This window comes from Lithohypha guttulata (assembly GCF_036872675.1).
Source record: "Lithohypha guttulata strain CCFEE 5908 chromosome Unknown scaffold_4, whole genome shotgun sequence".
Classification (NCBI taxonomy): Eukaryota; Fungi; Ascomycota; class Eurotiomycetes; order Chaetothyriales; family Trichomeriaceae; genus Lithohypha; species Lithohypha guttulata.
The window spans coordinates 1494293-1521416 of record NW_027042753.1 but is presented as its reverse complement, the minus strand read 5'-3'; the positions used below and the strand labels follow the sequence as shown (position 1 = coordinate 1521416).

Genomic DNA, 27124 nt, shown 5'->3' with positions numbered 1-27124 from the left:
GTATGTTGTTCTGCAAGCGCATAATGGAGAACCTCAACTCAGCAATCGAAGAGATGAGTACTACTTTGGAAGATTACGGAAGAGCGTGTCTATCAAATCAGCAATGGTATTCGATCCGATCAGCTTAATCTACTCAATGACCCTCCACAACTTTGCCAAGCCCTTTCGTGGAACCTCTGGAAGCTCTGCGTCGTCAACCTCCTGCAGTCCAGTGATCATATCAATCTCAGCTGGATCCCATGCCCACTTATCATTCCGGGCCCACAATCTGTGACCTGCATACATCGCTAGGAAGATCGGGATACCAATGTAAGCAGTCAAGAAGTTTGCGGCGGACCAGTTCTCTGGAAAGAACACTGTAAACCCGTTGATGAGGCACAGAAACGTGAACGACACGAACGCCAGCCACGCCCCGTATGGCTGGATGAAGTTCGACCAGGGGCTAGAGACTCCGTGGTATGCACAGGCCCTCTTAAAGCGGAAGTAGACTACCATGCAACACACCCAACTTATCATGCCCCACGTGTTGGTCAAGTTGACGAACCAGTTGAACACCACACCACCAGCGCTGCTCACGTTGAGGTAGGACAGGATCGTGAAGAGGGACGAGACGCCGACGGCGTAGATTGGAACACCGGACTTGGTGCATTTCTTGAAGATGTGTGGTGCGTTGCCGCTGACCGCAAGACTGTACAGGGATCGACTGCTCATGTAGAGAAAGGAGTTGCCGGATGACCATGCAGATATCAGGATGACGGCATTGATGATACCGGGAAGGGTATCGATGCCCGCGTTCGAGATAGCGACAACAAAGGCACTAGAGCCCGCACCTGCATGACCATCGGTGAGACGTGGGTCGTTCGAAGGGCAAGTGACGCCGATTGAGAGGACGGACTATAGGTTCGTCAGATTCAGAATACATGAGGGCTTCAGGGGGGCAGACTCACGAAGACATAGAAGAACACAAGTCTGTAAAAGTACCTGCGTGCAGCTTTTGGGAGGTTGCGCCGAGGTGACTCCATCTCACCACCAGTGACAATGATAAGCTCTGGTGCGAACGTAAATGGAAACACGCAGGAGACCAGAGTGGACCAGAAAGATATGAAGAGACCAATACTACCCTCGAGGATGAAGGGATTTGCTGCGCCAGGATTCTTCCAGTATCGGAAGCCCAGTCGATCACGCGATGGACCGCCACCCCAGAAGAGAATGAAACTGAGCATGATCAAGCCAAGCATCATGATGACCTTAGTGCCAGCAAACCAGAACTCGGTCTCTCCATAGTAGCGCACCGGCAGGAAGTTCAGAGCAACAATGACGATAAGCATGATGGTCATCCAAACTGCAATATGCACCGGGTTCGGCCAATAGTCGATGACGAGTCCAGCAGCAGTGATTTCGTATGGAACGAGGATGCCCAAAGCGTACCAGTAGAGGTATCCTAGTGAGAAGCCGAGTGACCTGGACACGTATCTGTTCGCGTAATACGCCATCGAAGCTCCATGTACTGGCATATAGCTGGCGACCTCGACGATTGCGGTAACGACGCAGAAGACGAGGACTGTCATAATGCAGTAGCCCGCAAGGATAAAAGCAGGGCCTCCCTTTGCCAGTACACTTCCACTGCCGACGAAGAGACTGTCGATCGATCAGTATGTTATAGAGATGTAACAATTTGCTACACTTACCCCGTCCCGATCGTTCCGCCCAATGCTATCATCTGCGCATGTCTGCTCTTCAGACCACGCTGAGTTTTCTGATATCTCACATCGTTAAGTTGTGCTTCCATCATGACCTCGTGGACCGAGCCACGCTGCACCATGGTAGCATCTTTCGAGCCATCATCGCTGCCAGACCCCTCATGCTTCTCAGGATCTGAGCTCACAGCGGTTGTCCTGGACTGGCCCATTTTCGCTGATTCAACGTCTTCAAAGACTTGCGTGTCGTTCTGAGAGCTGAGAAGGCTGGTAGTGGGAACAATGGACGGACCGGGCTCTTATACGAATTTTGAATATCATGTACCAGGCGAAGCGAGTTCGGTAATGCTATCAGCATAGGACCGGGACATCCCCGATTGTGATGGGCTAGAGGCTTCCATCCCGTGGTTAAAAGAAGGAAAGGCTTATTAGGATCACGCCTGCGACAGCGCTAGCACAGCTTGCTGGAGCATTTCCTACTATACTGATGCTCGTGGAGACTGATGCATCCTTTCACCTCGATCTCGTGGTAGTACCGCAAGTGAATGTCAGGGGAAACAGTGGACCATGATAAGTGAAGACAACGGAGTTGTGCGAGGGTGGTAGACATGTGCCACACATGGATATGACCTGTATCGCGGCTATTGCAGGCAAATGGACCAAGCATGATAAGAGGGTGTTGAGGTGTTGGCTTATCTTCAGATGTTGCTCCACTACCTTATCTTGGCAGGCTGTGCCTGGTCACGATTAATGTAACAGGAACGCCTGATACTGCATACTTTTCCCATGTTGAACTCTTGTGTGATAGCGCATGAAGTGAGAGATTAATCCAGGCCTTGTTTGACTTGTTGTAGCTCTCGAGGACTGTGTCCAGCATGATCGGATTCGAGACCACGGCGGCCATGTCCACCCGAATTCAACAACGTACTCGATTCGTGACGGATATCATGCAGAACTCTTTTTCAACAATCCAAGAACATCTGCGCGTCGCTTCGTGGCAAGTTTCGAGAGATGCAGAAAGGGTTGAACGACCTGAAGAGCTGTGAACGCGAAAGACACGTTAATGCCCAATGTGGCTAGCGTACCGATCGAACGTTACCATTCCTACGATTCGTACCATTCGTATGCCTGCAGTTGCTACCAACATGTCAGAAGGTTCCTACCATCTAACATATATGCCAGTTGGCAGTGAAGCAGGTGTTGACGGAGCAGGAAGCGGCGAAAGAAGCAATGACAGCGTGGATGAAGCGTGTGAAGGTCTTCAGGGAACCGAACCGCGATCGACGTCGGTAACACATCCACAACACCATCACAGATGGACTTTACTTTCCCTCAAGTATCATGCAGCAAGTGATATTGACCTCAACCTGATGCTTACACTCGTCCTGACCCTCGATCCTCGAATCCATATTTCTTGAAGTCACTGCAAGCACGACGGAAATGTCCGCTACATGAGTGGGCTGAACAGCAAGGAAGTAAAATGAAATTGAGAGATGCGGTTTCAGACTTCATTTCTTCCTCTTGAACGTGACGCAGAACCACGAGTCTCAGTCTGAAAGAGCTGGCGTCTCTACATCTCTAGAATGGGTTATACCTTGACAGCTTATGCTGTGGTCTGCCTGGCTTTCTTCCTCTCCTTCAGTATTTATGCATCGCTTCAGTCGTTTACTCGTCTGAAACATGTGCCTGGACCCCTAGCATATGCGTTAACACGATATAGGCTGGCGTATGACGCTTGGAAAGCACGGTCTATTCACAAAATACGGGCGTTGCACCAGAAACATGGAGCAGTCGTACGTGTTGGTCCGAACCAGGTATCATTCAATAGTCTCTCAGCTTTGCGGACAATCTATGGCGCAGGGAGTGGCTTTGAGAGAACTTCATTCTACAGAATGTTCGATGGTAAGAAGACAGCGTTGTCAAGCAATTGTGCACAATCTGTGAGCTGACAGTGTGAACAGCCTACGGTACGCAAAACTTGTTCACCTTCACTTCTGGCGTCGATCATCGGAACAGGAAGAAATTGATCAGTCATATGTATTCTAATCAGCGAGTGATGCAGGATCAATGTGTGGAGATGGTGGCCAGGAAGGTGGAGAATTTTCTTGCATTGCTGCAAAGGGAGCCTGGACTTGCAAGTGAGATCTTCACCAGTCTTCACTATTTCTCCTTGGATGCTATCAGCGAGTTCGTCTATGGTCCAAAGCATGGAGGAACACAAGCGCTGCTAGGCAAACAAGTTGATCGCAGGTTGATCGGCGATATCCTTGACCCTGCTAGGAGGAGGCTCGCCTGGTTCATTGTGCACTTCCCTACATACACAAAATGGATTGTCACCAGGACTGGCTGGCTAGGCAAGCTTGTGCAGAATGTGGGCGCTCTACCAATGAACAGACCTTTCACTTACTCAGGCATCAGAGCTCATGCTCTCCAAGCTTTCGATACTTACAAAGCTGCAATCGAGTCAGGTGAGGAGGTTGCCGATGATAGCACTGTGATGGGACGACTTTTCCAGGTTCGAGAGAAGCACGCGCTTTCAGACATGGATGTTGCCTCAGAGTGTGCCGATCACCTACTCGCTGGCATTGATACCACAGCAGACTCCTTGATGTTTATGATATGGGCGCTTTCTCTGCCTAAGCATGAGCACTATCAGCATCGTCTTAGGAATGAGCTTAGCCTCGTGACAACCAATGACCAAGCTTATCCAACCCCGAAGCAGTTGAACGAGCTCCCGTGGCTGAACGCTTTGCTCAAAGAGTCCTTGAGGCTATATACTCCTTTACCAGCTTTCGAACCCCGACAAGCACTTACGGACACTATCATCGACGGCCATGTCATTCCTGCTCAGACGGTTGTGGGCATGTCGCCATACTGCATGCATAGAGAGCCGTCAGTCTTTCCAGACCCTAAAGTGTTCAGACCAGAACGTTGGCTTGACGAAAATGGAAAGCTTCTACCTGAATCCGCGAATGAGAACAAATGGTTCTGGGCATTCTCATCAGGTGCTCGGATGTGCATCGGGATCCATCTAGCAAATGCAGAGATGCAGATGTTGATTGCTGCGATATATCGCCACTACGTCACCTCTACCCGTCACCATGAATGCACACCTGCTATCACTAGCAGATACGAAATATTCGCAGACGAAAGGATGAGCCAGGCGAAAGAGCACGAATGCTGGATCGAGTTTCAAAAGATCTAAAAACAATCCTAGCTGCAATTCTCCACTACAAGAATTGCTTGTTTTGACAAAAGCGCCGCTAGTGATCGAATATTGAACCTTGTTCCAGTCAAGACTTAAATCTTCATGCAGCTGCCCGTTGTGTTGTCCACCGATCTTCACGGAACGCGAGAACAATAGCGGATATAGTGAGGTCGATGCAGGCGTCATGTCAAGTTTGCGAGATCCAGGCTCGCATAAGTTGCGTTTCGTGACGTTCAACCATCACTTGGACTGCAAGTGACACAACACCAAAACGAAAACAAAACAAGACCACACGAGAAATGGCACAACATTTACCCTCGACTCTTTCTGCAGACGTGTCCTGACAAGCAAATCGAGTTCTGCTATGTGTATCACGGTAAGCCCGCTGTTCTTCTCATTCACCTTCCCTTGATTGTCTATGTGTATGCACTTTAATCAATCCCTTTGACTACGGACTGTAAGATCACTTTCTCATATCAGCGCAGGAGATCTGGACATACAAGGATTGTGGCTGCCAGATTGACCACCACATCTCTTGCAACAGTTCTCCTTGCACGGACAGCCCGATATCTCCTTCCAGCATTCGACTAGAAGGACCTACAGGATCGCCGTCTTTGTTCGTACTGAATCGCAAGAACAAACTCTCAAATCTTCATCTTCGTCACTTAACGTCACAAATTCGAACAAACTATTCTTTGCCCCTCCTTGAGGAGACTTTGCTGTCTGACTCTGACGCCGATTCTGATTCCGACTTGGACTCGAATTCTGGATCGTCGTCTTTATCGTCTATAACCCAATGCCTGAATCAAGATTTCATACCAAGAACCTTTCTCGAACCGATCTGTGATTCATGTGTTGTGAAGGAGCAAAAAAGCATGGCAGCGTTGTATACAGAAGATGGGTCTGCTGGCGAGGACCTTATCTGGGGCAGTGAGGTCAAAATTGAGATTGATTTTGGCGAAACCTCGAAGCGTAGTTCTGTTCACGAGGCTCGTAGGTCCAATAGCACAGACCAGAAATGGAGTTGCTCAACCTGGAAAACACACACCGATAGGCCCTTCAGTGCAGGTGCCGAGGCCGACGATGAGGGTTCCATACGCATCTCGTCACCGCTGTCCTCGTTCAACAGCTCTTCTTGCGTGGACGTCCGAGGAAGGCCACGAAGTCGCACCAAGCAGCTACGAAGACGAGGTATCGACTTGTCTCGCGATGAGCTACGGATATCATCCAGATGGAGTAATAGTGAAAGAGAAAGTATGGAACTATTTCGTGAGGCGATCAGAGAAAAGGCTCGGGACAGGGAAAAGAACGAAAAGCTACTTTTAAGGTGGATGCCTCAAGATAGGACGAAGACACAGATGATCAAAGACGTGTGGAACATCAAGGAGAAACTTGCGAAGACTTTGCAAGGCAGTGTCAGCAGAGGTAGGCGCTCGAATCGGGAAGCACCAAACCAGACACCTGATCTTGCGGCTCAACCACCAGCAGACAAAGTAGCACCTGAACCTCGAATACCTGATCCGGTCCGTGCAGAACCACAATTGAGCATTCAGCAGGTACAGATGTCGAATCCTACTCCATCCTCAGTTTCATCTTTACAGCTTGAAGGACAAGAAACGCTATCACATGAGCTACACTCCTATGCCGCAGATGACCGACGGCAGCACGTAACCCGACAGATGTCTTGGCAACAGCATCTGCGACATGACCTACAACCCTATTCTGTGCAAGCACTTCGAAGGAAGAAGGCAAACTGTGGTCTGCGAGAAGATCTCAAAGCTCGTTGGATTTCGAACCGTCGCGATGCACAACACGCTACGTTACCGTCCGAGAATTTCTTGGGCTATACTCAGAATAGAGCCATTCGAAAGAGCTCCTCGGCACGACCTCTGCTGGTTCAATCGTCGTCAGACATGTCTCAGATCTCACAACGTGACGTTGAGTCCTACTGGAGACTTCCATCTGTCCCGGATCCAGCCGTGTGGCCCCCAACACGTTCTTTTTCTCGTGTATCGTCACCGTTGGTCGACCAGCCACAACACCTGAACGAGGCACCCATCTCGCAAAGCTTCCAGAGTGCCCGGTGGCGAACATCGGGTGGCACTCAAGGGAGGTCACCTTCCTCTTCGCTGCTGGTGACTTCCCTCGAGAGCAGGACTGCAAGTATTTCGGACAACCAATCCAGTGATCTTGACCATCAGCCTCCAAGCACAGAGCTAGTTGCAGCACTCAAGGGACGACTCGCGAAAGTCAGCGATGAGGACACGCTATTTACGATGAGACCATTACTACAGACATCAACCAGCACTGTATATGGCCGAGCAATAAGAGAATCTCAGAACACACCTCCATCGACGAAAGGTGACTATAGCGAGACTTCAAATTCGACTGATCATCACGCTATGTCACCTCATTCACATCATCATGATCTTCCTGTCAGATCAAAGGTCGTCTCGCAAGGTTTCGCCTCGAGCATGTCGCTGCCTGAGATGCCGTGTTGGGACGAGGCAAATCTCGACACGGGTTTGCAACACGGAAGTCCTTGCGAGCATTTTAGACGGCACTTCTACTGAGCTGGTGGTCGTATGAACAATGTGATGGTACAGCCGTTAGCTACCCGAGATTCAGGGGAGAGTTTGGCAAGAGATGGTCATGGTGGTGGATTCTTATGAACTTGACGACTTGGATGAATAATTGGGTAGGGGTGTAGATCTGCCGCGACGGCCTTTGTGTTCAGTTGGCAAAAGAACAGCATAGATTTGGAACCCTTAAAGGCTTGTTTAGAATTTCGTCTATAAGGACTTTCAAAAGTACGTGTCAAAATACACATTCCAAACTCAACCAGATGAGAAATGTTTTGCAATCTAAACCTCGCCGTCCGACTCGTCACATTGCTACCAGACTTGATCCCTGCATCTCAGCCTTGGACATCTGCACGCACTTTGCTTTTGGGTGTATAATCGGGCTTACAAAACACTGGGCTGGCCCCTTGGCTGGATTCGAATTCGTCGCGTTCAATGCATTACCATCTGCAATGTTCGTTCCATTGCCCCAGATACAGAGCGTGTTGAACGTTGCTGGCTCCGAGTAGAAAGGATCACAACAGAACATCTGATCTGTAGAGTTATTGACTGTAGCAGAAGTCGTAGTTTGATGTCTGGCTAGTAGTGCACGGTGATGCCGAGCCTGTAGTGACCGTGGTTCTGCGCTGAGACCAGTTGGAACAGAAAGAAGAGGAGATGTTGTTGTGCTGGTTGGATCCTTTTCAGAGAAGTCGTAAGGTGTACATTGGTCGTAGTAGAGACCCAAGATGGGGTAGTCGGTCTTCATAGTGCATGAGTAAAGTCGTGTGTAGTTCGTATAGGTTGGAAGAGAGCTGAAAGATTGGCAGACATCTTTGATTCTCGTTTGAGGATGGAGAAGATGGCTGGTTGTGAATTTAGTCAACAATGCTGGGAGATCGAGCTGCGCGAGGTCAGCTTCGAGAACTGAAGCTGAGGCAGAATCAAGTCGTGATGAGGCATCAGACGCTGGAATGTTCCTGGCCTCTATTCTGGTAAAGAGTTGTAGAGCTAGGAGCCAAGAAAATAACCTCATCTTGCTGCTTGTAACAACATATGGAAAACAACATGGGAAAGAGGGCTTGTGGAAAAGGAGGATTTTATGGACTTGTTTGTGTTCAGGCGCAACACACCACTTCGTCATTCTTATCGTGCTGAATGTTCCTGCTCAAAGTATTGATAGGAGACCTGATTCTCAAACTATAGGATGTCCAGACCTTTACCTTGCAGTCCACCAATGATATCTGCTGTCAAAATCCTGTGTCATGCAACATATCCAACTCTTATGCAAAGCCGCTGTCAAATTCAAGTTTACATTGCAGTATTTGAGATGTGTATGTGCTCTACCTTTCAGGCTCGCCCATAGGGAAAGGAGAATCATTTTCGAACAGCTCTGGTATGGGTGGTTTCGGTGTCCCCTACGTCCTCATCGTGGCACGAAGCTGCACGTTAGCGACCATGATATCAAACGACTCAAGCACCATAGTGTCTCTCAAATTCTTCGAAGGCATCAGGATACAACCATGTCGATGAAGGGTATCGGATAGACGAGATGCCTGCTGTTGGGACATCGGTGCTAGCTGGACAACGTTCGAGTGATGATCACTGTGAGTCAGCATGATTGCTCCTGAATATGAGTCAGCTATTGTGTAGCAAAGAACGACGTGATCTACAACAACATTCGAGATCTTTATCGTTGAGTAGACCACGAGTGTGTACGTCGCGTTGCTGCAGGCCTCGATCACGCTACTGCAAGGGCACAACGTTGTGGAGCCTGAGGCAACAAGGAATCGAGGTACTATTCTCGATCAAGTCATTCGCGTAGATTCAGACATGAAGACAATTGAATTCGATTCTACGTTCGGCACTGCTGTCCTTTGTACACCACGAATATACTACGCTGCTACAGATTTATCGTTATTTGACGAACTCACTGTGCAGAGCTGCACATTGTCGAGTCGTCCAGCCGTCTTTTTTTGACAGGAGTAGCGGTAGAGGACTGTCTGATTGAGACGAACCATATCAAGACGAGATGGAGGTCAATGGCGCAGCCTGGAAGCCATCGAGCTGGAGATCGAAGCCCGCGAAGCAAGAAGTGGTCTACGACGACGATGCGAAACTAACTAGGACTGTTACAAAATTAAACACATTACCTCCACTTGTTACTCCTTATGAGATACAGAAGCTCAAAAGCTCTTTACGGGAGTGCGCCCTAGGTAATGCGTTCCTGCTCCAGGGTGGTGACTGTGCTGAACTCTTTGACTACTGCAATCAGGACATGATCGAGGCCAAGATTAAGCTCCTCCTGCAAATGAGTTTAGTCTTGATCTACGGCGCAAGGAAAAAGGTCGTTCGTGTTGCAAGGATGGCTGGGCAGTACGCAAAGCCGAGATCGAGTCCTATGGAAAATGTCAATGGTGTTACAATGCCATCGTTCAGAGGAGATATTCTAAACAGCTACGAGCCAGATCTTAAAGCAAGAACGCCTGATCCTAGTCGTCTATTAGAGGCTTACTACCACTCAGCTGCAACACTGAATTATCTTAGAGGCGCTCTCTCTTCGGGTCTAGCAGATTTACATGCACCACTCGATTGGAGTTTGGGTCACGTTATCGATTCTTCGGTCAGGAGCAAGTACCAGCAAATAGTCACTCGGATCATGGACACCTTGGAAATGATGCGTACGATCGGTCTGGACACCGGAAGTGGATTGGAAACAGTCGACTTGTTTACTTCGCACGAAGGTTTGCTCTTAGAGTACGAGGAAGCACTTACACGACGACTTCGCCAACCCCAAAACACACCACTACAAACTTCAGACACAACAACCTCAAAATCCTCACAAACCAACGGCACATCCACCTCTTCCTCTCACTATATCCGCAAATCCTCCGTGTCAGCCTCAAACCCCCTAATGTCCTACTACAACACCTCCAGCCATTTCATCTGGATCGGCGACCGCACCCGTCAACTTACCCACGCCCACGTCGAATACTTCCGCGGCATCGCCAACCCCATCGGCGTCAAAGTCGGTCCCACCATGCCCGCCGAAGACATTGTACCACTCCTCGACATCCTCAACCCAACCCACGAAGTCGGCAAAATCGTCCTAATAACCCGCTACGGCCACGATAAGATCAAACACCACCTCCCCGCACACATCAAAGCCGTTCAGGCCTCCGCGCACAACGGCACAGTCGTCTGGCAATGTGATCCCATGCACGGCAATGGACGTAACGCAACAGTAGACCTGCCAGGAACAGGCGGAACACAAACAATCAAAACGAGACGATTCTCCGATATCCTCTCTGAGCTGCAACAGGCCCTGCTGATACATCAAGAGCATAAGTCGTATCTTGGTGGTATGCACTTGGAATTAACGGGCGAAGCGGTCACGGAGTGTGTTGGAGGCGCTGAGGGCTTGACGGAGCAGGATCTGAGCTTGAATTACACTACCTTTTGTGATCCGCGGTTGAATGAGAAGCAGGCGCTTGAGTTGGCTTTCTTGGTCGCTGGGTTTTATAGGGAGGCTGCGGAGAATGAGATATAGTCAGTCTTTGGCATTCTGAATTGCTTGTAACAGGTCACATTACGGACAAATTTCTGATGTCGTTTCATGTGAAGTGTCTACGTCGAGCTCCGATATTACTAACAAAGGCGTTTTTGCTAACCTGGGTATCAATAGGATACGATGCTTGTCAAGAGTGTTACCTCTCCTCTGAACACATAATGAAAACGACCTTTTAATGTTTGCACGGGATCGGTATCACTATTGCATGCTGTCAGTGCAATTCCAGTCACACCGCAGGCATCTGGATAACAGAACACCTGTTCCAATGGGTGATGAAGAACAAGATTCTCATATGAAACGCGGGCAGAACAAGAAATTGAGCATGCCATGGCGCGAGCTCTGCTTTTCGTCACGCCTCTTCTGTCTTATTTGAGTGGTAGCTGTTTCACCAACGCTTGATCAACAATGAACCTATTCGGGGCCTATGCATGAGGTAGTCTCACTATGCACGAGCCAAGACGATGTTCATGGTATCAGAGAGCGATTCTTAGGCTGTACGTTGCTAAGCGTGTTGTTTTGATGATATTGATTTGGCCGATAGAGGCTCGGAACAAGCCTATGAGCTAATTCTTCGCGGCTGACTCTTCATCAAGAGCTCTCAGAATCGTTCCCTCAAGAGCACGTACTTCACCCTCATTCGTTTCTAGACTAGTCATGAAGTAGATCACATCTCCAAGTACCCTGCTATGTACACCCCGATCTTGCTCATCCAATGTCGTCAGTAGTCGAGCCTGCAGACTTGCTGCTGCAGTCGAGTTGTAGCCTGAAGTAGACGAATGGAGGGTTAATGCCAGGACAGTGCCTAGCGCAAAACACGAATCAACGAGAGGATGCTTCGAGATTTTGTTGAGTGTTTCTGGCGAGAAGAATGAGAAGATATCTCTGTCTTGCGGAGACAACCAGGATGAGCGGTAATCGTCCCACGCACCACCAGCAGAAGCGTTCGAGGACTTGGGCTCTGACAATGCCAGAACTGATCCCGAGGTACTGGCAAGGTCGCGGAGTGTACTTAAACTCTTATTTGCGACCGAACAGCCAATTGCATGAGCAGTATAGCTGTGGCCATGCAGCAGAGCATCAGCTTTGCTGTCGCTGACGAATGTCCTAAAGATACTGTCGGAAGCAGTTGTAAGTGCAAGCGGTAGTAGACCACCAGTTAGAAGCTTAGCATGAGCCGATATATCCGGCGCAACATCAATTTCGGTACCCAGGCTTGACCCTGAATTCCAGAATGAAGATGAGCCGGGTCGTCCAAGTCTATAAAGACCCGTGAACACCTCATCGGCAATGATGGGAAGGCCTGACCAGTCCGCTGAGTTCGACGACTCCAGCGCCGCAGCTTGAGGGCTGATGATGGATGGGTTCTCGCGTATCGTCTTGATCAGCATCCGCTGAAATAGAGGGTCAACCACAATCATACCACCTGCACCCATGATCATGGGCTCAAGGATAAGTGCGCCGAACCTGCGTTTCTGATGCTGTGTCAGATGCTGCAAAGTCCGTGTGATGTAATCAGCATAGAATTCGGCATCGTCGTGCCTGCTGTCGAAATTGAAGATAGCTTTGAGTGATGGAAACAAGGTCACCGGGCCTGTTTCTCTAGGCATACTGTCATCAACAGGAAGCTGCACTTGCCACTGACCCTTGACGAGTTTGATCTCTGGAGGAGACAACCAATACCCCCAGGGCTTGTACCAATCCACTTTCTCGTTGAAGGGAGATGATTCTGAGCAGTTCATAACCCCGATTGTGTCACCGTGATAGCTGCCTTTTAGACCTAGAATGCCAATTTCTGCGTCCTTGTTGCTCCAGCCATACCGTTGTGCAGTTGCTCGAAGTGCCATCTTGACGGCGACCTCCATGCCTGTACTGCCGTTGTCGGTGAAAAATACTTTCGAGAGTCGTGGGTTCTTCAGTGTCTCTAGAAGGTTGTAGCATAAATCTATAGCTGGCTCATGCACAGCATTGGCAAACATGACATGACCATATCGGCCTGCCGCATGTGCTGCGGTAAGGGCAAGAGCCGGGTTTCCATGACCAAGTCCTTGCGTCCACCATGACGCCGAGGCATCGAAAAGCGTGTTCAGGAGTGGTTTAGCAGGACTCGCCGGCTTCAATGGCTGGAGATTGGTCGACATCTCTTCTGAAGTGTTCAGCAGCGAATCAGTCTCCTGATTATACGCCTCGAAGTAGTCACCGTAGGCAGAATCGATAGCAATCACATTCTGAGGTAGCCCATACTGTCGGAAAGGGTGCCAAACAATGGATTCTGCATGAGCTGGCATCGATGTCACTTTGTTTACGTGCTGTAGATGCTTATGATGAAGTAGCTGAACAGCTGAGCTGATAGATGTACTTGAGGAGACTTCATCATAGTAAGCTGCAAGTTGGTCCCGATCTTGGCGTTCATGTTGGTGCTTCTCTGGTGGCTCAGGAACACCAAAAGTGGGAACGTCATGCTGCAGAAAGAAGTCGTTGAGATATTGAGCATTTCCCCATCTCGGAATGTCGAATAGCATCACAGCCTGGACATCATATCCGCGCAGATGCAGAGACTCGAAGGCCGAAATCGTTGTAGCAATACCGCCGAGCTTTGAATCTCCTACGAGTACAACTGGCAGTCGCAGTGGTCTATAAGTATCAGCTTGTACAGAACCAGAAGGAGCAGGCGACAAGACACCGCCAGCCGTCTCCACTACAGCATAACGACCGCCCTTGTTGTGATGAAGGTTCAGAGCTTCCTTGACTTGCTGCACAAGTAATCTGTCATTGTTACTCAGTTTACCAAGACGTGTCGTGATAACGTGATTGGGATCGTCAATCTTGGCAGCAAGATGAGGACTGAGTGGCTGCGAGTACTGCTTCAAGCATTTGGCAACAACCCCAGATGCATGTCTTGCGATATGCTTGTTGTCAGCCTCACTATCTGGACCAGTTGACACTGGCTTCAGATAAAGCAAGCCATTTTTCGGAGCTCTCCTGGCTAGTGCTTTGCAAAGAATGGTCGAGATGATGGTCTTGCCCACATCAGTGTTCGCCCCATAGATTTGCCATGCCCTCAGATCCCGCCACAACATCTCTTCCCTCTGCTAAGACCAAGCCGAAGGCCATGCGACCAGATTTGGTACACCAATTTGTCTTTAAAGGAAAGAGCGAAAATCGGTTGAGCTTACTGGCTCCACAGACATGGAGCCAGACGCCAAGGCGTCGAAATATAGCAGGTGCGAGCATGAGGGCACCTTCCCCTAATTGCCTTGTCAGCTTCCGTAAGTCCTTCCTTCCTGCCGAGACTATTCGAACGACAAATCAGAATATTCAGTACCTTTGAGAACGCGATACAGCGGCTGTGTTCTTGTTTCGACATCACGTCAATAGCACATCTTCATCAGCTGAAGAGTCTCAACATTAGCGCCATTCTCACGCCGAAAACCTAGGGCTATACATTCAGCATAACTTGCCGCTAACAGGACATATCTTCCACTAGACTTAGGCATAACCTCGCCATCGAAGGGAAAAAGACGTCTACCAATCAAAACGTTTACAGTACGGCGCGTCGGCTGATCAAGATCCAGCTTGCGACGCGTTGACCATGCCTCGAAACAGCCTGGAGCAATCCTTGGCTGCGACACTTGAGCGACGACGACGAAGTTCGAAGTTGAGAACTCTCAAGTCGAGTTCCCCCGACGCGATTGACTTTTCATCGAACGACTTTCTTTCACTTTCGACAACACAAGAGTTCCGTAAAGACTATCTGAAAGAGCTCGAAAGTCATGCCTTGCCAGTTGGATCGACAGGTTCGCGTTTGCTAGATGGCAATTCTCAATATGCGGAAGATCTCGAGAGACGGATTGCTGACTTTCATAGAGCTGAGACCGCTCTTCTGGTAGGATCTGGCTTTGATGCTAATGTTAGCATATTCACATGCCTTCCTCAACCTGGTGACATTGTGGTCTACGATGAGCTCATACATGCATCCGTGCACGATGGCATGAAAGTTTCGCGAGCTGTCTCGTTCCTGCCCTTTAAGCATAACTGTTTAGTTGATTTCCGGAGCAGACTATCAAGTTGCAGATCTGGCATACTGGGCAAGAATATCTTCGTTGCGGTTGAGACAGTGTATAGCATGGATGGCGATCTCGCTCCTCTAGTCGAAATGCTAGCCATAATGAAAGAGCTCTTTCCACAAGGCAATTGCCATCTTATCGTGGATGAGGCACATTCAACAGGGATATATGGCCCGAAGGGTAAAGGTAGAGTGAGTGAGCTGGGTCTAGAAGGGGACGTCCTCGTGAGGCTACACACCTTCGGCAAAGGTCTAGCTTGCAACGGAGCGGTTATCTTGTCTTCACACGTCATCAGGTCATACCTTATCAATTATGCTCGACCTATTATCTTCACAACCTTCATGTCCTATCCAATGCTGGTGGCCGTCAAAGTTGCCTATGACTGGCTTAGCGACGGCAAGACGGAATCACTATCTATGAGACTATTCCACTTGATTCGATATATGTACAGCGGATTGAAGAGACTGGAACCACTTACACAAAACCTCGAACCAGGATCTATGCTCCTACCCGGAAGATGTCCCGAATCGGCGATATTTGCTCTGATGATGCGTGAGCCTCGGGAGTTAGCAGGATTTTGTCAGGCAAATGGGTTTATCGTCCGTCCAGTCGTGCACCCCACAGTACCACAAGGCACAGAGCGTGTTCGCATATGTCTTCATGCAGGCAACACAGAGGCAGAGATCGACGCATTCGTGGACAAGGTTCAGACTTGGCTAAAATACAAGATATCGTTGTTGTCAGAACTATCGTCGCAAGAGGGAGTACGGAATACCACCAGCCTGACGGAGGTATACTCAGCGGACATTCAACAAGATCCGGCAGCTATCTTAGCCAAGCTGTGATATATCGTTCGAGATTTACAGCAGTAGTAGCTCGTAACGTCAATTCAAGGCGGGCGAACGCGAGAAATGACGAATTCAGGGACAGGTGGCCACATGAAGCATGTGCTGGCACTCGTGAACCAATATGATGAGGTAGCGACATACTCACCCGAACAGCACCAAGAAGATATACATCTAGACAATGCACATAAATTACACATCCGTGAACAAGTGGAGAAGCATTGAATTCTAGAACTTGCCATGCTGCCAGTGGCTTGTAAAATCATTCAACTTCATCTAACATACTTCTGCGACTGGGTATCATGCTAACATTAAAGATCACAATAATTCGACTTCTGTCTCGCTCTGCAACGCTGATTCATACATCTAACAATAACGAAGCTGGGCTTTGACAGCCAGTATAAGATATTCGCTTATTTCTTAGAAGTCGTCAAGGTTCAGCTCAAAGTCTTCCTCTACATGAGATCGCATCCTAAGTTTGTCGTCCAAGTCCTGATCCATATCAAGTTGGAAGATGTTATCCTCTTCTTGACGATCGACATCGTCTCTGTGTCTGTCTTTGATCTCAAGCGCCATGAGTCTGAACCACATCTCACTCTCGACTGGCGGTTCACCGTAAAGCTCGACGAACTTTCTTGGCGAGATCTGAGATTGGGCCAGCTCGTGCTCAGATGGTCGTTGGACCTTAGAGGACATGCCTGTTCGGTCTGTCAGTGGCTGTTTCTGAGTGGCGGTTGGTAGGATAGAGGCTGGTTTCTTGGCTTTGGGGAAGCCGATTGTGGTTCTGGAGATTGGTCCAGGCACGGATCGAGGTGGCGCAATGTCTGTAGCGACGGCAAAGGTAGGCTTTCGTTTTGACTTGGTGGATGCCGTATCTTTTGTTGCTGTAGATGGGAGTCTTTGATGTTTTCTCACAGTGGTGGGACGAGATAGGGCCGAGGCGGCACTACGAGCCCTGATGGTATCGACTTGTGATTGTTGAGCTTGCGACTTCGTTCTGGAGTGAGATTTCGAGGATCTTGGTCCAGCAGCAATCATTGCCTTCACTTGGTCATCTGGGTCTGAGTTTTTAATGACAGGCACTTGTAGTATGCTTTCTAGATCTTGTTGTAATGAGTTTTTGTCCTCTTCTTCCTGCTTCTTCTGACTGATCGAAAAACCATTCTCATCCTTAGGTGACTGGAAGTAGATTTGCTCTATACCACGATTGATGTTCTCCGGTTTAAGGACCGAGTATGTTTGATCGATTTCGCTGAAGTCTATCGGTGAATCTGGCAGGGGTTGGGCTTCCGGAGGAGCATAGCCAAAGTCTGGCTCATTGTCTGTGTCCTCATCCAGCTGCGCATCAGCAGAGTCAGCCGCTGGTTGTGGGTCAACGAAGACCTGCTTCTTGACGGAACGACGAGTGGTTGAGGGACGCTTCAGGGTCTGCTCAAGCTTAGAGGGTGCTGGCTTCAAGCCTGGAGCTGGAGTCTGAAATGCTTGAGCCTTGGCATTTGTGGTTTTGGCACCTAGAGGCGCTCGAGCTGCTATTCTGGGAGCTGGCGTCACGAAGACATTCTTTGCGGCTTTGACTGTGTTCAACGGTGCGTTCTCATCGTTGCGGGCTCTGAACGGTGTTCTATGAGGACCTGGGGTCTTTGCCTGGTAAGCTCGAATGCCTTGATTTAAGGGCTTGTTCGCAGCGGTCGTATGGTGTGCTGCCGTGAGATTTTCCTGGTCTATTGTCGAAAACATACTGACAGTGTCTATGCTGTACAAGACAGGATAATGAGAGATGATTCCTCCTGTTTTCGATTCCAACACTTAGATAATCGCGACAAGTCAAGCTTGCGCGTCTGAAAGACCATCTAGCGTCAATGTTGACGCCGTTGCTCCTCACAACCAGCAGGAGCCAGAAAGTCACCTACGATTGGGTAGTCACCACGAAAGCCGGTCGTGGCCGCCATACCAATTACAAACAGGATCGGCAACCTTTGTTTGATGAACCCTGATTTTAGTGCCAGGGAGGTGCCCCTCAGCCCATGCCTTCGAGCAGCGTAACACTTGAGACGCGAGCAGTGGGGACCGGACGCTCTGGATCAGTGCGCTATTACAACAAGGCTTCAAGGTGCAGGAGAAACCACTTTCTTACTTCACACTACCATTCCCACCGTTATATTCAATTGTTCTCGAGCGACTCCAAATTGCGGTATAGCACATCCCTCTGTATCTGTCACCGTCAGACCATATTCACTTCCAACCGCTTCTACCACCCACAATATAAATTGACCGCGCAACATGGACAGAATTAAAGAAGTAAGTGATAGAATGAATTTGCCTGCACTCGAATGCGACTGCCACAACACTGCGCTGTCACTACACTCGGCAAGCACAACAGCCTCTACCTGCACCTTCTCGAAACAGGCCCCAACATAACTCACCTAATTTACGACAATTCATGTATCATTCTTACTACCAATACCCTCAACCCTGTCACACATAATCTAAGAAGAAGAGGAAACGTTGCCTATCATGCCTGCAGTCATTAACACATTTGCGCAGAAAATGCAGACGCTCCGCCTCGAGGCGGACGACAACGCGGCCAAAGCCGAAGAACTCAAGACAAAAGTCAAGACCCTCGAACAGGAGAACCTGGCCAAAGAACAAGAGATCACATCTTTGACCCACCGCAACCAGGTGCTTGAAGGTGAGGTTGAGAAGCTCGAAGGGCAACTCAAAGATGCCAAAACCACTGTGGCCGAGAGTGCTCAAGCTGGGCAACAATCCGAATCTCTGCAACGACGCTTACAAGTTCTTGAAGAGGAGGCTGAGGCATCTGACAAAACTCTGAAAGAAACCATTGAGAAGTACGAACCTATAGTTTGTTCAGGTACAAAATTTGCTAACTGCTGCAGACTTCGACAGACAGACGTCAAGGCCGGTCACTACGAACGAAAAGTCCAAGCTCTGGAGCAAGCACGAGACGAGTGGGAGTCGAAGTACGAGGAGATGTCCAAGAAGCATGCGGAGCTACAAAAGGAATTGCAAGAATTGGAGCAAGTCATGGGCAATATCTAGGTTCAAACTGCATGGTTTTGTGATATGGGAGCAAGCACCGATTTGAGACGAGCATGATTATACCACCACAGTCGAAGCGATGAATAGAGACGAATTGTTGCCAAATTCGTGCAGCATCAAACAAGAATAGCTGAAGTTCTTTCAATCACCTCTACGCATTTGAGCCTGCTTGCTCTTTTTGGCCTTCTCCTTGAGTCGATTGGCCTTGCGCTCCGCCGGACTCTCATATCGGAAGGCCTTCTTTTTCCTCTTAGGCCGTTTGTCCTTGTCTTTTATCCTCGTTGTTGACGGCTTCTGTCTCGATGTTGACGCAGATCCGGAAGTCGACGTCTTGTCTCCCTCTTCGACTTCTTCGCCAGTACCGTCTTTCAGCTTAGAGATCCCATCTCTGGAGATATCGACCTCTTCTACAGTGACAGTGGTGTATTTGCCCTCGTCTATGTATTCTGCCTCATGGTCTACTGGCTCTGGAATGGCATCCTGTATGCCACTCCAGACCTCGCATGCCTCCTCCACCTCTTCCTGGTCTGATACTGCATTGGTCGCTATGTTTGCTGAAGGCAGCATGGCATTGACCTCTCTGACATGGCGTTCCAAATCTGCTTTTCGTTCTTCACGTAACTGCCATTCTTTAGCAAGCTACATTCTTTTAGCTCAGCTAAATGGTTTCACACCTTCTTGCGATCGTCGATTCGTTCTTGCCGAGCACGCTGAGCAGCAGCTTCCTGAGCAGCTTTCGTCCTCTGGACCTTACGTTTGTGAAAGCCGGTCAAGTAGTCAAAGCGAGAGGTCTGGTCAAAAACAACCTCCTCAACGGCGGACACATTCAACTTCCTTCGCTTGGTCGGTGGGCCCGTCTTGCTCTTCATGACTTTGTACTCAAGTTAGTGAGAGGAACCATTTGAAAAAGTAGACGATCGCAAAGTTGATGCTCGACTCGGAGTACCAAAAATCTCGTGCAAACCTGGCAAACATCGCGGTTCACATGCGGCGAACGAGACGACATCATCTGCTCAACTCAAGAAAGCCTTGCTATCAGCCAGGATTCCAGCTTCGACAACGAGGTCCTTACCGTAGTGATGCTCTCTCATGCTATAGGCGCTCTGGCGCTCTTGTCGACGGGAGTCTGGGCCTATGAGAACTCATCGCCATTATTCCTCTATTCCACAGCCAAGCAAGTCTCGATAACCGCCTGCCTGCTTCACCTCAACTAACAGGACACGCAGATTAGACATTCCACACATACAAGACCTGGCCTCCGCCTCTTCGATACAATCTATCCTCGATGATGTGCTATCTCAATGCCCGACAACGAACTATCTCCTTGTTTCGCAGCCTGGTGTAACCTCGGACGACTATGTTTGCCCCAAGAACACCCCATTCCTCAGCCAGCGCATTGGATCTCCAGGAGAGGAACGTACGAGTCTGATGGTACGGGATGTTATTGGCAACATCAACGTCAACCATGTCACAAACTTCTTATCGCGTACCTGTAACAAGCGTGTTGAGCGTCTACCATTTGATTCCATTCCCGAGCTCTCTCAGTCGAAGCTTCAGAGTGCGGTACTCACCCTTGAGCTACCTTCGATAGATTCATCACTTTCTACTGAAGGGAAGAAGGCCATCCTAGAGCAACACGACAACTTTATCTCGAGTCTGGCAGAGAATTACTTTACGAGCAACGACTACACTCTAATTTACCTTACTCAGAGCATGTACTCTGCTAAAACAGCTGAGTCTTCCTCGGAAGCACATGAGTACAACGCAGAGATACCTTTCATGCACAGTGGGGAGCTCGTGCGCAGAAATCTTGCAGGCAGAAAGAATGGATCGGCGAACGGCAACCAGACTATCGTCGATGGACCACTGTTTGACAAGTACCAATTCTTCACCCCAGGTATACACAATGACCTTTCTGTCTAGGTTCCCTTGCTCACATTCCTTGCAGGCATTTTCATGGGTCTTTTTGTGGGCCTCATTCTCCTCGCCATCCTTTACGTCGGCATCTCTGCCCTATCGAGTCTTCAAGTCACGTATGGAGCTTTCGATAAAGAGCAAGGACAGCTGGCTGCTAAGAAGCAGCAGTGATCATGTTACAAATTCTGAAATACGTAACAGTATCATATGGTTTGTCGGCAGTATAGAATTATTTGACTCTTGCACTTTTCGAGATCGATGACTGTGGTGTCACACTGTTCCAATGACCATCGTGTCGTTCTACTCATCACAGCAGCCAGGATGATCTCAGGTCTACACCATGCGAGTGGCGGGCATTTGTCACGATATTGATGCATGCTGTGCCACAAGTACCTCTTCCCATCATCTTCGGAGGAAAGTCCATTTGAGAACAAGTCGGACGTTTTGTTGTTTATATCCAAACAGAGTTGTGCTCTCCGCCATCAAGTCATTGTTCCTCTTGACTTCCACTCCGATCCCGCCGCAGAAACGTACCATCCCCACGATAAACTCTGTTAAGGCTTAACATTCACATATTCAAAACAGTACAGTCCTTGTCCATAGGCCCGGGTCCTCGTTACGCGCCGACAAAAATGCAGCTCCTATGCCTGCCGAAGATAATTTCGCTCGGCATGACCTGTTCTGCTCCATTTCCGCATCAACGAGGCATCAAGATATTTTGTGTCCAACCGTATCTTTCCATACACCACGAACTGCCTTGACCTATGCTACTGATCGATACACAGCCAAGTATGCAGATACATATGCTCGCAAATCTGCTGTGGTTGAAAATTGTGATCGCCATCGAAAAAAGGCATGCGCCTCGAAGTGGAGCCAATGGTCCTCGCAACCAATTTTGATATACCAGCTTGGGGACGAACTACAGGTTGGATTGGTGTCTGCCTGGTACCAGATGTTATGGTTTTATAACTGAGCAAGTTTTATGATAGCGAGGCTCATGGTTCTATGGCAAAAATGATGGAAAATCCGTCCGTGCGCACTCGTTACTGGTCTTCCTCTGTGGTGTTATGGACAAGCCACCATCATCTGCCCAGTCACAAGAAGTCATGGTAGCTGATCGAACATCTGGAGCGCTCCCCTGTCTGCGATGGATGAGCACGACCGGGTTGGCAATTGCTGGTTCAGCCCACTGAGCAGAGATCTTGCTCAAAGAGTATCTGGGTAGAGCGAGCACATTATGGCTCTTCAGAACAGCTTGTATGTGAGTACCTTAGAGCTCGAAGGTATATCAAGATGCTTCTGATGCCCATCAACATTTTCTTCTTCCTCATCTCTCCCCCTCACACATTCTCAAGACAAACCAGATACTACTACCAGATATTACTACCAGATATTACTACTGCCACTTCTAAAGCAAAATACTACTACTCTACACAAAATCTCATCACATTCATACCATGGCTTCAACCATGACAAACTATATCAGTCCTAAAGACAACATGAACATCAGTCCCAAAGACACTATAAACCATATCAGTCCAAAAGACACTATGAGCAGCACTAGCTCCTGCGACTATACAGAAATCTCTATCTCCTCGATAACAACTCAAGTATGGTGGACCGCGGTCCCATGCTGCAACACCAACTGCCTACGATGCAAGCGATCAAATCCACTTCAGAGCCCAAAAGGCGAAGAAGTCAGCAATGGCAGCGTCATCAATAACAACCACGAAGTTAAGCTACCAAACCCACTACTACAAAGCCCAAAAGGCGAAACAGCCAACAACAGCAGCATCAACTACACAGCATTCTCCACCCCCTCATCAAAGCCAAATCCACTGCTACAACCTCCAAACCAATCTGCCAGCAATGGCAACACTATCGCTATCACCACCAATAACAACCACAACCACCCTCACAACCATACTCACACTCACAATCGCGCAAACACTCACACCCACACAAACACCACCACCACAATTCACTTACAAACACCAAATCCCTTCCTCAGCAACCCCCTCGTCTTCGATCCTGCCACCAAATCCGACACAGACCAAGAAGAAGACTTCGGCTACACCAGCGAAGATTCTGATACCTCAACCATCAAAGCACCCATCCAAATCACAAAAACACCACTATACCACTATCACGCCGCCATCAACGCCATAAAGCAAAAGAAGATCAAGTCGGTGAAGAAGCAGAAGGCACAGGTTGTGCAGATGATGACGATGATGAAGGAGGTATTGGAGAGGGAAGAAGTCACACAAATGAACGGGAGGATGAATTTGAAGAAGAGGTTTTTGGAGATGGCGAGGAGGGAGTTAGGATTGAAGACGGGGACGGAGAGGACGGTGAAGGAGAAGAAGCAGCAGCATCATCGTTGGGGTAGGCGTCTTGGGTTGGGAGAGAAGTTGAGAAGTGTTTTTGATTAAGGGATAAATTGGTATACTGGTGGAGTTGGATTACGATATTGGGATTAGTTTGTGGAAATGGAGTTTGGGATAGGCATCTATCAATTCAGGAATTCAGACTGGAGGAACAGGATACATTAGCATGGGAATCTGGATATCGTGGGAGAGAACTTTTTAGAGGTATCAGCCAAGCAGGCTGTGGGAGGATTATTAGTCTTAGGAATCAATGTGTTTAGGTATTCATCTCTTGTCTTCAAAGTGCTTCCCATCTGGATGTGTAGTGCCTCAGGCATAAGGATGTCAGCTCTAGCATTTTGCAAGAAGCTTGCTCGTCTTCCTTGTGGCAGCAGTCTATACTGATCTACTTGGCAAGTTCGATTGCATCCATTATTGGTATGAGCAGTCCTGATCTTTCGAGTCGTGACTGTCGGCAGGACGTAGCTCTCTGCCTTCGCTACGAGTTGTAACATCAGGTAGAATGGTATTCAGACCCATGAGACGAAAGGACTCGTATAGCATATAACCCAATGTGTTCGAGTTGTTGCAGCAACTCCTGCCATACTCACGTTTCGTCCAGGCGTGGCAGCAACTTACCTCATATGATCTTGTAGTTGGCAACGAGCTTTTCGTCTATTTTCAGCCTCATTCCTTATGCTTGGCTCATTCTCTTGCATACAGTTTCTGTAACGAGCAATGTTCACTGCAGATCTTCATATGCATTCAGAGCTAACTGTCCGCCGAGATGCGCATACAATACCTTACTTCCACTCTCGATATCTCCATTTCTCACCATGTCCATCATACCGGCCAAGCTTTTCCCTTCGTACACTGGATCAGTAATGAAGCCTTCAGTCCTTGCACCCCATCGAATCGCTTCGTTGGTACGTTCGTCGCCAACACCGTAGATACCACCATGGTAGCGCTCGTCCAAGTTGATGTCATCATCTGTGATATCTTTCTCGGACAATCCGACCTTTGCACCAGTAAACTTCGCTATCCGCAAAACTTGTGCTCGGGTTTCTGCCGGTTTCGCTGAAGCATCAATACCAATAACCTTTCGCTTTGGGCTTAGACCTTGCTCTTCCATGAGTTTAAAGCCTGCGACCATTCCAGCGAAAGTACTGCCTGTAACTGCACAGACAATAATCTTATCGAAGAATATACCTAGAGCCTGTTCCTGTTGTCTGACCTCGAAAGCCCACTTTGCAAATCCCAGACCACCGAGAGGATGATCAGACGCTCCAGCAGGGATATAGTACGGCTTTCCGCCTGATTCGGTCACTTCCTGTTGCGCTCTGGCCAAGGTATCTTTATGTCCAATTCCAAAAGTCGTGTCTTTGTCGATTCTTACGTCTGCACCCATCAAACGGCTTAGCTGAATATTGCCAACCTTTTCGTAAAGACCCTCGTCCACACTACTATGATCAGGCACCCAGTTCTCCTGTACGAGTCGGCACTTTAGTCCACAGGCAGCGGCAACACCAGCAACCTGCCGAGTGTGGTTAGATTGGTAGCCACCAATACTAATCAGTGTATCACAACCTTGTTCCAGCGCATCTGGGACGAGGTACTCCAGCTTTCGGGTCTTGTTGCCACCATATGCAATGCCAGAGTTGGCGTCGTCTCGTTTCGCGTATATTTGAACATTACCACCAAGCTCCTTGGTTATTCTTGGAAGATATTGAATTGGAGATGGTCCGAATGTCAGAGCATGTCGTGGAATGGAGGCAAAGGGTTCCGGTAGCTGTATGTCAGACATTGTGCAGATTTCAGGTGAAGTGTATCAACCACAGTTCCGGGACAGAGTCTACTTGTGCTGAGGATCAATTCTAGGTTATAAAATCGTAACTGTTATTTCGATTTCTATCTTTGATGCATGAGGATTCGGACTTGAGCGCTGGTGCGAGGCCGAAAGTCGGCTATATAGACTCGACATGCATATTCAACAACACCAACTCTCGGTACGGCACTTTTATGGCATCGTTGTTTTGTGGTAAGCAGGTTATTTGCAGTGGCCCTGGCCTAACAAACTTCTTCGTCGTTGGGTTGCCCCAATGTATAGAGGCCAAAGTATTTCATGTACGCGTAAAATGGGTTTCAATGATCTGATCTTTCGTAGGCCCTCGAACCTCGTGTAGCATTTTCCACGACTTTAGATCATGTTGCTCGATTTTGCTTTGTCCTTCCAGACGGAAATTGTAGAAGCTGCTGTAATAATCTTCGACACAGAGATGACCACCACTGCATTCGACGTGTACCACGTTGTTGTCAGCGTTAGACTCTTCTTCAATGCTCTGTACGCAGAATTTGTGAAAGAGGTAGTCGACTGTCTCACTGCCAGGTTTGACAAACCAGACGCTGATCTCATCTTCTTGCATTCGCCAAATATACTTTTTCGAGAAAGTAAATCCTGTCGTCTTTCCAGCGCTTCCTACAGCATTTAACATCTCGAATTGTCCACTTTCCGAGTATAGCATCTGCTCTGATGCATTTTGAAGCTTACCCTGCTCATCTACGAAGATTGATGGCTTTTGTGGAGTGAAGGTCGCGGTACCGATGCAATTTCCCGATGGTTCCGCAGCATTCGCGCTGTGTAATGTACGTTTCAAACGCCATGTGCCTTGCACGCTGTTCCACAACCGTTTGATTGCCGCTGTCTTGTTGACCATGTCGGCTACCGACATGGTCAATGTAGCAGTTCTGGAAGTATAGAGAGAAGAGAGACTGACGAGAGTGGCTGCGAGAGTCTCAAGTAGGTGGCCAAGGAGCCAGTCACGATTCACTGCCTCAACAGCCCCAGCCATTTAGAACAAGAACCAACGAGCAGAAATAATAGCGAAACAAAATGTGCTGGCCATTGCTACACTGTGAACTCTAGCGTCATCTGATATTGTTGCTATGGTCCTGCTGCCACTCTGCCGATGCAGCTTGCACCCTTCGAACAGTGCTGATGATTTAGTCCTAGGCTTCTGGTATTGCTAATTGTTCGCTCAAAATGCAGTACATTCGGGAATAGTAGAACTTTGGCACGGCCCAGCAAAGAAAACCTGTCACCCACACATAACCAACAATACGCACGGCTATAGCTCTAAAATTACCTACGTCCAGCCTTGGTGGATGTGAAGACACTGCCCGACACTGTCCACGCGATTCCAGCAGCTGAACAACTAGACCTTCTACGATCGTTGCTACCGCGTTCACAACATAGAACTTTAGATCGGCGGTAACATCACAAGTCCGTCCGAGTTGCAAATTGGTCAGCAGATGGAAAAGACCCGAGAAAGAGAAAATCAGACTGATGGTGAGTGCTTTGTTGACAGTGGGAAAACGTTTCAACCACCACGGTAGTGTGTCGATAAGCACGGTTGCAAAAGTTGAATAAGGAGGTAGATGAAGCCTGTGCCAGAATCTGCAGATCAGATTAGCTAAGACTTGTAGACTTGGTGGCATGCATACCTCGTCCAAAATTTCGCTAGTGTATAGGCTTCCAGAGGATGCCCAAAGAGCTCCGGCCAGTCCATCGGAGTGTCGATACGAAGCACGTATATGGAGGTAACCGCTAAGATGAGATGGGTGCCGTCAAGTAACAGCAGTGGTGTCCAAAGCGAGTTTGTGGTGAACCATACACGTAGCAAGGTCTCCCTCTTCGTGATACTCAGACCTGATCCCGCCCGTTCGAATGAGAACATTCGACGAAGGTAGGTCGTTTTGCTTGTGGCGAAATCATCGCTCTGCAAAGGCACAAACATGATTGGCACGAGGACGCCAAGAACAAGAATGTACAGCAGCG

The 27124-nt window shown here is 48.7% G+C and overlaps 12 protein-coding genes across 12 annotated transcripts; 7 read left to right on the top strand and 5 right to left on the bottom strand.

The window, feature by feature from the left end:
• Positions 1-129: 129 nt before the first annotated feature.
• LTR64_005708 (uncharacterized protein) lies at positions 130-1909 on the bottom strand (the record flags this gene model as incomplete). Its single annotated transcript, XM_064900046.1, has 3 exons — positions 130-894; positions 948-1638; positions 1689-1909. 3 exons carry the CDS (start codon positions 1907-1909, stop codon positions 130-132), a joined length of 1677 nt encoding a protein of 558 aa, XP_064753358.1.
• Positions 1910-3589: 1680 nt separating this feature from the next.
• On the top strand, positions 3590-4902 carry LTR64_005707 (uncharacterized protein; the record flags this gene model as incomplete). Its single annotated transcript, XM_064900045.1, has 2 exons — positions 3590-3599; positions 3659-4902. The coding sequence occupies 2 exons, from the start codon at positions 3590-3592 to the stop codon at positions 4900-4902; spliced, it is 1254 nt and encodes a 417-aa protein (XP_064753357.1).
• An 878-nt stretch (positions 4903-5780) lies between these two features.
• On the top strand, positions 5781-7478 carry LTR64_005706 (uncharacterized protein; the record flags this gene model as incomplete). Its single annotated transcript, XM_064900044.1, has 2 exons — positions 5781-5898; positions 5974-7478. The coding sequence occupies 2 exons, from the start codon at positions 5781-5783 to the stop codon at positions 7476-7478; spliced, it is 1623 nt and encodes a 540-aa protein (XP_064753356.1).
• Positions 7479-9498: 2020 nt separating this feature from the next.
• Positions 9499-11016, top strand: ARO8_1 (Aromatic/aminoadipate aminotransferase 1; the record flags this gene model as incomplete). The annotated part of the gene is made up of 1 exon (XM_064900043.1): positions 9499-11016. One exon carries the CDS (start codon positions 9499-9501, stop codon positions 11014-11016), a length of 1518 nt encoding a protein of 505 aa, XP_064753355.1.
• Positions 11017-11600: 584 nt separating this feature from the next.
• LTR64_005704 (uncharacterized protein) lies at positions 11601-14114 on the bottom strand (the record flags this gene model as incomplete). Its single annotated transcript, XM_064900042.1, has 1 exon — positions 11601-14114. One exon carries the CDS (start codon positions 14112-14114, stop codon positions 11601-11603), a length of 2514 nt encoding a protein of 837 aa, XP_064753354.1.
• A 512-nt stretch (positions 14115-14626) lies between these two features.
• LTR64_005703 (uncharacterized protein) lies at positions 14627-15946 on the top strand (the record flags this gene model as incomplete). The annotated part of the gene is made up of 1 exon (XM_064900041.1): positions 14627-15946. One exon carries the CDS (start codon positions 14627-14629, stop codon positions 15944-15946), a length of 1320 nt encoding a protein of 439 aa, XP_064753353.1.
• A 420-nt stretch (positions 15947-16366) lies between these two features.
• LTR64_005702 (uncharacterized protein) lies at positions 16367-17895 on the bottom strand (the record flags this gene model as incomplete). The annotated part of the gene is made up of 2 exons (XM_064900040.1): positions 16367-17662; positions 17857-17895. 2 exons carry the CDS (start codon positions 17893-17895, stop codon positions 16367-16369), a joined length of 1335 nt encoding a protein of 444 aa, XP_064753352.1.
• Positions 17896-18460: 565 nt separating this feature from the next.
• Positions 18461-19006, top strand: TPM2 (tropomyosin-2; the record flags this gene model as incomplete). Its single annotated transcript, XM_064900039.1, has 2 exons — positions 18461-18795; positions 18844-19006. The coding sequence occupies 2 exons, from the start codon at positions 18461-18463 to the stop codon at positions 19004-19006; spliced, it is 498 nt and encodes a 165-aa protein (XP_064753351.1).
• Positions 19007-19147: 141 nt separating this feature from the next.
• Positions 19148-19875, bottom strand: LTR64_005700 (uncharacterized protein; the record flags this gene model as incomplete). The annotated part of the gene is made up of 2 exons (XM_064900038.1): positions 19148-19627; positions 19681-19875. 2 exons carry the CDS (start codon positions 19873-19875, stop codon positions 19148-19150), a joined length of 675 nt encoding a protein of 224 aa, XP_064753350.1.
• A 559-nt stretch (positions 19876-20434) lies between these two features.
• Positions 20435-21094, top strand: LTR64_005699 (uncharacterized protein; the record flags this gene model as incomplete). Its single annotated transcript, XM_064900037.1, has 2 exons — positions 20435-20903; positions 20955-21094. 2 exons carry the CDS (start codon positions 20435-20437, stop codon positions 21092-21094), a joined length of 609 nt encoding a protein of 202 aa, XP_064753349.1.
• A 1286-nt stretch (positions 21095-22380) lies between these two features.
• LTR64_005698 (uncharacterized protein) lies at positions 22381-23355 on the top strand (the record flags this gene model as incomplete). The annotated part of the gene is made up of 1 exon (XM_064900036.1): positions 22381-23355. The coding sequence occupies one exon, from the start codon at positions 22381-22383 to the stop codon at positions 23353-23355; it is 975 nt and encodes a 324-aa protein (XP_064753348.1).
• Positions 23356-24031: 676 nt separating this feature from the next.
• On the bottom strand, positions 24032-26018 carry LTR64_005697 (uncharacterized protein; the record flags this gene model as incomplete). The annotated part of the gene is made up of 2 exons (XM_064900035.1): positions 24032-25078; positions 25464-26018. The coding sequence occupies 2 exons, from the start codon at positions 26016-26018 to the stop codon at positions 24032-24034; spliced, it is 1602 nt and encodes a 533-aa protein (XP_064753347.1).
• Positions 26019-27124: the final 1106 nt, after the last annotated feature.